This window comes from Asparagus officinalis, chromosome 6 (genome assembly GCF_001876935.1).
Source record: "Asparagus officinalis chromosome 6, Aspof.V1, whole genome shotgun sequence".
Classification (NCBI taxonomy): Eukaryota; Viridiplantae; Streptophyta; class Magnoliopsida; order Asparagales; family Asparagaceae; genus Asparagus; species Asparagus officinalis.
This window is the reverse complement of record NC_033799.1, coordinates 55,961,375-55,972,885: the sequence shown is the minus strand read 5'-3', so window position 1 is coordinate 55,972,885 and position 11,511 is coordinate 55,961,375. Positions and strand designations below refer to the sequence as shown.

Below are 11,511 nucleotides of genomic sequence, written 5' to 3'. Positions count from 1 at the left end.
CACTGTAGCGGCACGGCTAGTGGTGGTGGTAGTGCCGGCGGCAAGGAGAAGAGGCGGCGGCGGCGGCTAGGGTTTTTAAATGAGGATTTGTGGCGGCTAGGGTTTCATGCTCTGATACCAAGTAGAAAGAGATAATTGAGAGAGCAAAACCCTAACTTAATTAATTTATTCAGATACTAAGAGAGATATATATAGTTATACAAATAGGGGTATGGTTAACGGGTCACAGCCCATTAACCCAATACCCAATAGACTTAATCTAACATCCTCATTTTTAATAAGGTAATAACATAAAGAAATGCAAGCAAGTAATAGTGTAGGCACGTCCCAGAAAAGTCCCTAACATATCTATATTGGTTATATGTAAATTCAAATATGTAAAAGATGAATCTGACAGATGTCTAATCTCCGCTCATGGAGAATCCATGTGTCTAATAAGTTATCTATGGGAAACTAATCCCATGTAAGTATAATTCCTTGGGAAAAACACATTAACTGGACATGACTAAAAAAGGTCATACTTTGTGGTGGTACGCTGTTAGCACACTACCTGAAGTAGGTAAAAACTAAAAACATGGTATTAGCATGTCAGATCTCCGGATATTATTAGTTTAAATTGTTAAAACAGCAATGTGGGCCTATGTTACCTGCGTACTTCTATTGGGAAGCCATACCCGTACTCGACACATACTCATACCTAAACTTCTCGGTCACTTCTTCAATATATGCATATGTTTGTTCAAGCATATACTCAATTATAGCATGTTTTAATTTAAAACACTCCTCGCACACTTTTTGGACATATATTCTACACTTCACCTATTTCTTATATATTTATCTTATGTAAATAAAAAATATTGATCTTATGTAAAATATTAATTGTAATACATGTAAATATACATAACATACATATATCTGGTTGACCCCGTACCCTACCTTTTACAAATTTTCCATGTCCCTTACCCGTACCCATGTCCATCATGTATCACCCAAAATCAATAAACACACGGCTGACCTGTTATTTGATAACAAAGTCATAGAGAAGGGAATAAACATGGAAAAAAAATTCCTTGTAGAACATAGGAGTTATGCTATGCCCCACGGTTACATTTGCAATATATACTAACGTGCTTATGCTGAGACGTTATTTATTAGTTAAAGGAGAAAATAAAGATCACAGCAAAGAAGGTTTAAAATAACACCATCAAAGCACTTGAATCAATAGAAAATATGCTAGAATGCAGAAATTTCTAACTGAAGAAATGAAATCATAATTTTCGAACAGTAAAGACAGATTGAATTATGAATATGCTCCCTAAAGAACCCATGAGGTTCTATGATTAAATTGAGACAGAGTAGAAATCATAATACTTTTCAGACCATGAAGTACCCAAACAAAAATTAAAAAGAATAAATATTAGAGGCCAATTTGTGAAGATCATACTGTAAAATCATCCATATAGAAACTAATAATCAATTGAAATTGAGGGTTAACTCATGACTTCACTCTGACAGAAGTGGTCCTAATCTGAGGACTTTGAGTGAATGCAGTTACAGAAGAACAAAGCAATATAGCTTACCCTGCAGTTGCTGCGACCCGCTCTTCAACTGTTGCGTCTGCAGGAAGACCCAAGAGGTAAACTGGAAATGTTAAAACTACACCTAGATGATTGGATTCAAGAAGCCTAAATGGACTTGTAAGAACAGCTTTGCCTGTAGCTCTAGCCTTTAGGATATTCTCACGATCTTCCTGCATTAGCAGAATGAAATTTAGTGCCAAAAATAACAGCTTGATGATGAGAAAAAAAGCCTTAATTTGGATTCTTGGACATACAACGCCAGACATCATATCAATGGCTTCAATATAGGAGACAGTCTCTTGAGAGAAAATAACAGGAGCATATTCATCTTGAATAGGTGATGGCTCTTGTTTCATGGTCTTGATAGTCCACCCCTGCAAATTCTCAAACTTCTCTCTTTCAGAGTGAAGAACACGCTGTGCATATGCAACCCCGTTCAATAATGGTCGCTCAAATGATGTTCTGTCCGTGTAATGAGCAAATGTTCGCTGAAACAAAAACAAAGGAAATGGACATGTCTTCCTAGTAATGTCTCAACAATAATTTTAAATACCAAAAAAAAAAAGTTCAGCCACGCCCAATTGAAAATAAAGTTAGAAAAGAATCTAGATTAGATGAATAATATTTTCATGAGATTTCACAAGAAGTCATTCAAATCACTCAATTGAAAAAGTAGATTATCCATTTGATCCAATACTCGGTGCACCAAGTACCAGCCTGTTAATGGCTTAACAACAATGACCATTTACTTTATGTCATTTGATTCCATAAAGCTTCTTTTAAGGATAGAACCTGTAATGCTTCATATTTATGGATGTAAACCCCCTTCAATTGCTAAGCAGACATCTCAAGGAGAATGAACAAGAATTAAACATTATAAGCTACCCAAAGTCCATAAGACAACCAACTCTCTCCCAAAGGAGAAACAAAGCGACGAAAATTAAAATTTGACTACTATATTTAGCCAAAAAAAATTAAAGAACTAAACGACGAAAATGTGAAGATCTAGATTCACTCACCTGATCCATGGCAGTGGGTTGCTTCTGAAAGTGAAAGGTGGAGACCAAGATGGCAAGAGCATGAACATGGTTGACACTAACATGGAACTGCTCCTGAAGCATCCTGGCTCTCTCATCGCACATGGTGACCAAGTTATCCTTGGCTTTTCTCATGCTATCCCACCTAAAATACCAATGTAGCCCAATGCATATCGCCATCGAGACCACAACCCAAACCACGGCCACCGTAGTCCTATTCCTCCACCACTTCCCCCTTACTCCTCTTGTTCCTGATCCCGTCTCCCAACCCATCAAACTTCCTTCTTCAATTTCTTCAAAATCCGAAAAGGGACAAAAATGAAACAACCCCCTCCCTCTTTGTCTATATACTGCTCTATAATATTGGGATAAGATAAAGTAGAAGAGAGGTGAATAATAGACTACCACCGTGTTCTTCTCAAAAGAAGGAAAGCCCCTTAATGAAAACTGCTTTGTTTAATATTTGTTTTTTTTTTTCCAATTTGGGGGACAAATCAGCGCACGCTTCTTTCTACTTTTCAATTAAATATAAAGAAAGGATCTCAGGAGTCGAAGAAAGAAGGAGAAGAAGAGGGGATTAAATTGGAAGGGGGTGGAAAAAAAAAATTCAGGACATCGCAATTTACCGAAGCCAACCGAATCAAAATGTGAAGATGCGCCGCTGATAAAATAAATAAGAGAACCTCTATAATGATTTTAAAATATATTATTTATCATTGTATCCTCCTCCGCCTTCCCCTTCGACTTGGCCCCTTCGACCTCTATCGGCCAAATTTAAAGTAGAAAAAAATACTCCCATTACAGACGGGAAAATAAAGCCGGGAAAATTGCTGTTTGCTTGGACTCGGAGAAAGAAAGAGACTTCGATATGGTATCAGAGCGGGAAAATATTCTTTAATCTCAAAACCAGTCACTTTGCCCTCAATTCTTTCGCAAATAATTCTTCGGGTTCCCGAGAATTTTTTTGAAACAGTTGAGAGCTTCACTGGAGGAGTACGAGCTGACCCGTACTACAGCAGCAAACCAGGGTTTGGATTTTGCGTTAGAACTATCATCAGGTTTAACGTTCGGAATAAAGGTGCTACAGTCGAACGAAGGCAGAGAAGGGGGGAAAAAAAGCAAAGAAATCGACCTCCGAGATCTCGAACAAAATCGTTTGCACATGAACTTCTTAAATTACATTTTTGCCCTCAAACATCCGGCGTGATGCCAACAAAATGTAAGGTTATTTTAGTCAATGACAAAAGTAGAGGTGGTATTTCTGAGAAAAAAGGCGTAGGTACTATCAGCGGGAGTCCGTTAGGGGCATTCTCGTCAGCTATACTACAGCGTTGACGGAGATGTTGGTGAGGCCCCAAAATACTGAGTTTGCCCTTACTGATTACTGACAAGGACGTTCGACTCCCTTGTTCCTGACATCTGAGCGTGCTCGGACTTGACGCTCCCTTTTCTAGCGTTCCCAGAGTGTCTGTAATAAAGCAAACTGGAGTTGCTCGTAATTACTAATTACCAAAAAAAAAGTCTTCGATAGCTTCGATAGTTTCGCGGTAGCATTACTCGCTGGTACGTCTTACGAGACCTCTCAAAAGACGGAGTCGCTCTGTTAAGGTTGTGGTCACCATAGCTTTGTCATTTTTCTCGCAGACCGACAGCTGGGTTCTTTTGCTGACAGAGGGATATGATGATATTTTTCGTAAAATGAGATTCAATTATCAGAACTAATTGTATTAAAAAACGGAAAATGATGGCATTTACAAGCGTATATTTTCTTTGGTCCCAAGAACGCATGCACTAGAAAAGTGATCTAGCACAAACAATTCTTTTCTTAGACTTGTTGGAGTTGTAACTTAAAATTTGAGTTTTTAGAGGAAAAGTTTAGTCTCACGTTGGAAAGAAGATGGCAAGATAGGTTGTTTATAAGTCTTCTCTTTCTCTCCTATGCCTAGAAGAAAATAAAGTTTATGCTCCACACCACACACGCGCCGGTCGGGTTTAATGGCGCGCGCCCATGACCTGCGAACACGAATGCAGCTCCGGATTAATGGGCCCTTTACCTGCTACATTTTGAATATTTGTTTTTTGCTAATCGAAAGGCGAGACGACAACTCCTAGTCGACACGAAAGAGGGTTCGGACTCGGAGTCGGGGCTAAGCACAAATGGGCGAGATCGGTAGATCTGGAGAGCGAGATTGGCGGATCTAAATGACAGATAACGGTTAACATAATTAATAGGCGAGAATTAAGAATCTAAACGGGTAGCTGGATGAATGCAAATGGCTAGCATTAAAACATGTTAATTGTCGCGAGATTTATGGACTTAAATGACGAGCTGATGAACGGAAACGGCTAGGCAAGAACGACGGATCTGAAAGGTGTGAATGGTGGATCTAAACGACGGCTTTAAACCCTATAAAAGAACCTACAGCCGCAAGAGATTAAAAGATAGTGAAAAATACAACAGTTCCTTTCTCTTCTTCTCTTTTCGCATTATTTTCTTGCTGATACACTTCTGCTGGTTCCCCAAAAGTTATGAAGAATTCGCAAAGCCTTCTTGAAGCTCGTGCCGACGAGAATGAGCTCATCTGACCGAGGGTCGTTGTATCTCCGAGAACAATTGCCGCGTAGTCCTGTACGAGATGGGGCAATTAGATTCTTGGGACAGTTCATTGCACGTCTCGATCATCAGGTCGTATTTCTAACCTTATTTAATTTTTGTTTGAATTAATTTTATTTCTGTGTTATAATATTAATATGATATTATCTGATTTAATAATTATCTGTTTAAAACTTAATTTCGTGTTACCTTTTGTCTAAACAGCTATATTTCTAACAATCCAAGAACTGATTGAGCTGTTTAGAATAATATCATGTCTAGTATGTTAAGTATGTTTAGTATTCTGTTTCGTATCATGTTTCTTATGCTAATGCAGTCTACATCTTATAAAACCGACATGTTACACTTAATTCTGTTGTTTGAATGTTTAAATCATATATGTTGTATTATAATAACAAAATTATTCATTCATCATCAGATTATGACTACAAGTGAAATTATGTCTGCTAAACCAGAGAAGTTTGATGGGAACAATTTTCGTCGTTAGCAAAACCAAATGAGATTTTGGTCAACAACTCTAAATCTAATAATTGTCATAGAACCCGACAACCCATCTTCATCTAGACCAATTACTAGGCAATCTTCCTCATCTTCCTCCACAGATTCCATTCTCATCCCGAGAATACCTCAAGAGATAGAGTATAATTGTCTATACAGAATTTTAGGAGCCTTATCTGATAGGTTATATGATATATATTATACTATCACTAATGCTAAAGTTCTGTGGGAAACACTAGAGAAAGTATGGTTTAGATGATATGGGAATTAAAAGACTTAATGCTTCTGACTTTAACAAATTTAAAATGGTAGATTCTAAACCAATGAATGAGCAAATTCAAGAATTCGAACATATAGTTCACCAACTAAAAATTAATGGATCTATCTTAGATAAGACATTTCAGATAGCATGCCTTATAGACAAACTTCCCGAGTCCTGGTCAGATTTTGCCAAAAACCTTAGCCATACCCAAGGAGATCTTACCCTAGAACAAGTGTTGAATGTCATTAGAATCGAAGAGCAACATAGACTCAGGGAGAAATATGTGACAAAATCCGAACCCAAAGAACCCAAAGTAAACAATGTTGATCCAAATCATTCCCCAATCACAAGAAACGTCCATTCCACCAAAATCAAAACAAAACATTTAAGAAGAAATCTTTTTATTAAAATAAGAACCCTACCCACTTTCAAAAGAAGGAAGGAGCTGAACGTCGAGCATGCTTTGTTTGTGGACGAACCAACCATCTTGCTAAGGACTTCTTCTACAAGAAGACAGAACCATCTAAATCTAGGAAGGGAGGACCTCCACCTAATAAGTCACAAGTAAACACTTCCAGTTCAGCTGAGACTGCATTCGGGTCTATTCTCTTCACCCCTGAAGTAAACATGACATTTCAAGCAAATGATTGGTGGATTAACACTGGAGCTAATATTCACGTTTGCTCTAATCAATCCCTGTTTTCCACTTATCAGGTCTCAAGTAGAGGAACTGTGACAATGTGAAATAATAATGTACCTCCTGTATCTGGAATAGGTCGGATCAACCTAAAGCTGACTTCTGATAAGACTTTGATCCTGCAGGATGTTCATCATGTACCAGACATTAGGAAAAACTTGATTAGCGGATCTTTGTTAGTGCAACAAGGCTATAAGCTTGTTTTTGAATCAAATAAAGTTGTAATAACTAAGGGGTTGAATTTTATTGGAAAAGGATTTTTATGTGATGGTCTTTTTAAATTGAATGTTAAGAATTCTACCCTTGCATCTCCAATGGCTTTGGATATCAAACCTTCTATCACTTGGCATCAAAGATTAGGACATGTGAATTATAATTCAATTAAAAGATTGATACATCTCAATATAATTCTAAAACTTAATATAAAAGATAATGAAAAATGTGAAATATGTGTAGAAGCCAAACTTCCTAAGAAACCATTTAAAACTATTGATAGAGACTCTGAGACATTAGAACTAATCCATAGCGATGTCTGTGATTCAGGAAGAACATCTAGAGGAGGTAACAAATATTTCGTAACTTTCATAGACGACTATTCTAAATATTGTTATCTCTACTTAATTAAGACCAAAGATGAAGTTATAAACAAATTCAAAATATATAAAGCAAAAGTTGAAAATCAGTTGGATAGGAAAATTAAAATACTAAGATCAGATAGGGGTGGTGAGTACACTTCTAATAAACTAAAATAATTCTGTGAAGAGAATGGAATCATCCATGAAATAACTGCTCCATATATACCTCAATCTAATGGAGTAGATGAAAGAAAGAATAGAACATTAATGGACATGGTAAACTCAATGTTAATTAATTCTGGTGTGCCAGAGAACCTGTGGGGAGAAGCCCTAATGACTGCTTGCCATATACTAAATAGAATTCCATTCAAGAATTCTGATAAAACCCCTTACATAATTTGGAAGAATAGAAACCCTAATTTAGATCACCTGAAAGTGTGGGGGTGCTTAGCAAAAGTTAAGATACCTGAGAATAAGAGAAAGAATATTAGTCCTAAAACTGTAGATGGAATCTTTATTGGTAATGCTTCTGATAGTAATGCAAATAGATTTTTAATAATCAACTCTGGCATTAATGAGACAGCTAACAGTACTATTATTGAAGCTAGGGATGCACATTACTTTAAAAAAAATTCTTACAAAACCAGAGTAAGCAACACAGACCCTAACTCTAGCAATTTAGATCCTAGTTCTAACCAAGGTGAAATTAGTTCTAGACAAATCAGACAACTAGAAAATCCAGAAGAACCTAGGAGAAGTAAGAGAACTAGAGTAGAGAAGGTCCATGAAGACTTCTATTCAATACTTGTAGAAGATTCTCCAATTACATTTGAGGATGCAATAAAATCAGTAGATGCTCTGTTTTGAAAGGAAGCTATAAATAATAAGATTCAATCTACAGTTCAAAACCATACTTGGGAACTCACTAATCTTCCTCCAGGATGCAAAACTATAGGATGTAAATGTGTATTCAAAAAGAAACTCAGACCTGATAGAACAATAGATAAATATAAAGCCAAATTAGTGGCTAAAGGATATACCCAAAAATATAGTATTGATTATTTTGATGTCTATTCTCCAGTAGCTAGGATTACTACCATTAGAGTCCTTATAGCTCTAGCATCCATTCACAAATTGATAATACATCAAATGAATATTAAAACTGTATTCTTAAATAAAAATTTAGATGAAGAAATTTATATGGATCAACCCGAGGGATTTGTTGCTTCTGGACAAGAGGAGAAAGTATGCAAGCTTATTAGATCACTATATGGCCTCAAACAAGCTCTAAAACAATGGCACATGAGATTTGATGAGATCATACTATCTTATAGATTTGAAATTAATCAAACAGATGAGTGTGTATATCATAAAATAGACAAAAAATTTAGGATTTGTTGCTTCTAGACAAGAGAAGAAAGTATGCAAGCTTATTAGATCACTATATGGCCTCAAACAAGCTCCAAAATAATGGCACATGAAATTTGATGAGATCATACTATCTTATGGATTTGAAATTAATCAAACAGATGAGTGTGTATATCACAAAATAGACAATAACAACAGATGAGATCATACTATCTCATTCTTATTTTTGGTTCTAACATACAAACCATAAATGAAATCAAACACTTATTATCACAAAAATTCGACATGAAAGATTTAGGTCAAGCTGACCTAATTCTTAACACTAAAATCTTGAAGAATGATAATGGATATGTGCTATCACAATCACATTACATAGAGAAAATCCTCAAGAATTTTTATGATCCAAACTGTCAACCTGTTTCTACTCCATATGATCCTAATGTACATCTAAAGAAAAATACAGGTTATCATCAATTACAAAGAGAATATGCATAAATAATTGGATTATTAGGATTCCTGATAAACTACACCAGACCTGACATTGTTTATGCAGTAAATAGACTTAGTAGATATACATCAAATCCTGATAAGAGTCATTGGGATGCTCTAGAAAGAATTTTGAGGTATCTAAAATGAACTACGAACTATGGTTATATTATAAAGGTTATTCATCTGTATTAGAAGGATACTCAGATGCAAATTGGATTAGTGACTCGGTAGATGTAAAATATACCACTGGATTTGTGTTCCTTTTAGGAGGAGGAGCCGTTTCATGGAAATCTACTAAACAAACTATAATGGCTAGAAGTACAATAGAATCAGAAATGATAGCTCTTGATACTACTAGTATAGAAGCTGAATGGTTAAAAGATTTACTAACTAAAATTCCATTAATGTAAAAAACCATTATCAGCTATTTCTATTCATTATGATTGCAGGTCAGCGATTGACAATGTCACCAAGAGAATGCAAATGTGAAAATGAATCGATACTTGAAAGAGCAGCATAAATCCTTGAGATATAAGATGAAAAATCATGTAATAGCCTTAGACTTTGTAAGATCAGAGAAAAATCTTGGCAGATCATTTAACTAAAGGCTTATCTAGGGCAGTGGTCCTAGAATCATCGAGGGGGATAAGGTTAAGCCCATAAGAAAAATCACTGCAGTGGCAACCCAACCTCGTAGAGGTTCAATGGGTAGAAACAAACTGGACGAGTGATTAATTTATTTGCTCCCATCCCTAGGATAATCAGTGCTCATAAAAAGCAAGTGAAAGGTTGAGTTTAACACTCAATGAATCCAAGAACCATGAAGCTGTTGGCCTTCTTGTTTTGATGATATTTAACAAACAATTTACAACTAATGTTGTTTGTCTAGTGTTTGTGTTTTCGTATTTATTCTAGGCAAACAACGAGTTGGAGGATGGATGGAATAGAGCTTCAACGATCATATCCAAAGGAGGTTGGCGGAATGTCGGTGAAGCCTTGCAATCCAAAGTTAAAGATCAAGCTCAAGCTTCATCCACATGTGTACCAAGTCGAGCTTATTGAAGATCAAGATCTAGCTTGGGTAACTTAGTATAGGTTTTATATTATGTGTGTTAAGTACGTTAAGCTCAATATCTATACACACACATTTATTGGTTTCTTCGTATATATATATATATATATATATATACATAAGTTTTGGTTTCTATGCATATATATAGTTATATATATACATACATAGTTTTTGAGTTTTCATGTTTATAAATATGAAATCACATGTTTCATATTTATTACTGTGTTTAAGAATATATTGCATAGAATATGCATATTTGTGAAAATACTATATTCTTAGTTTTTGGACTTAACAATAAACATATACATATTTTATTAAGTCTACAAAATCATTGTGCAAAGTTTCAAAACATGGTTTAGCCTAAATGTCAAAATTCATATGTTTACATTTTTGTGTTTTGGACTATTTTGAAAAATGATAATATTTTTTATTTGGGAAGTACTTTTTGGAAACCAGTCATTGTAGCATGTTTATTATCATGTCTACAATCATTCTCCAAAGTTTTATATTTTTTGGAATTTATTTGATATTTTTAAACAGTGTTTTAAAATTAAAAAAACAGTTTTCAGAACCTAATTTTCATATATCAGTTATCGGTCGACCGCACCGGTCGACCGCACCGGAGTTTATTTGTCAGTGGGCAGCAGAAAGTTTGTCGATCGACCGTCGCGGTCGACCGAGAGCTCAAAATTTCCATCGGTCAACCGCACTGGTCGACCGAAGAAGTCTCTGCTCGTTTTCTCAGCTTGGGATCTGGATCGCGGTCGACCGCGAATTTTTTGTTGGTTCCCAACGGCTATTTTCTGAGCTGATTTTTCTGGGGCTATTTTTGTCATTTGCTTGGGGTTTTTGGCTGAGATTTTGTGATCCAAGAAGTTTTTAAACAAGGGTTTAAACTTGTTTAGTGTTTGTTTAAGTTTGTTTTAAGAAGCTTTTAAGCATTTGAGTGATTCGGTTTTGTGAATCAATTCCACAAGAGCTTGAGGAGATTATCTATTAAAGTTTGAGCTTCCAACTATCCTCCCTCCATCTCTTGTTATCAATTGAGAAGTTTTCTAAACTCAAACTCTAGCTTTACATTTATATACTTGTTTGATTATCATTGTTCTTAAGCTAGATTTTATATTTGAGTTTAGTTTGATTTTGATTTCACTCATTGTTACACACACCCACTTTGAGCTTATTGTATTTGCATACATAGTATATTAGGGTTGTGAGAGATTGTAACATTGAGTTGTGCTTAATTGGGTTCTCATCTATTGTAGAGAATAAATTTATATTTGTTATATTGTGAGTGCTGTAAGGTTTTCGGTGAGCTA

The 11,511-nt window shown here is 35.7% G+C and overlaps 1 protein-coding gene across 1 annotated transcript in view; it reads right to left on the bottom strand.

Moving 5' to 3' along the window:
• LOC109844486 (probable histidine kinase 6) overlaps positions 1-3,744 on the bottom strand; it is a 70,680-nt gene extending 66,936 nt beyond the window's left edge. Inside the window, exons 1-3 of the mRNA XM_020413545.1 lie at positions 2,600-3,744; positions 1,835-2,068; positions 1,581-1,750 (exon numbers count right to left, since the gene is read on the bottom strand). Of these exons, the coding sequence (XP_020269134.1) occupies positions 1,581-1,750; positions 1,835-2,068; positions 2,600-2,890 (695 nt within the window). The 5' untranslated portion in view covers positions 2,891-3,744. The remainder of the gene's footprint in view (positions 1-1,580; positions 1,751-1,834; positions 2,069-2,599) is intronic.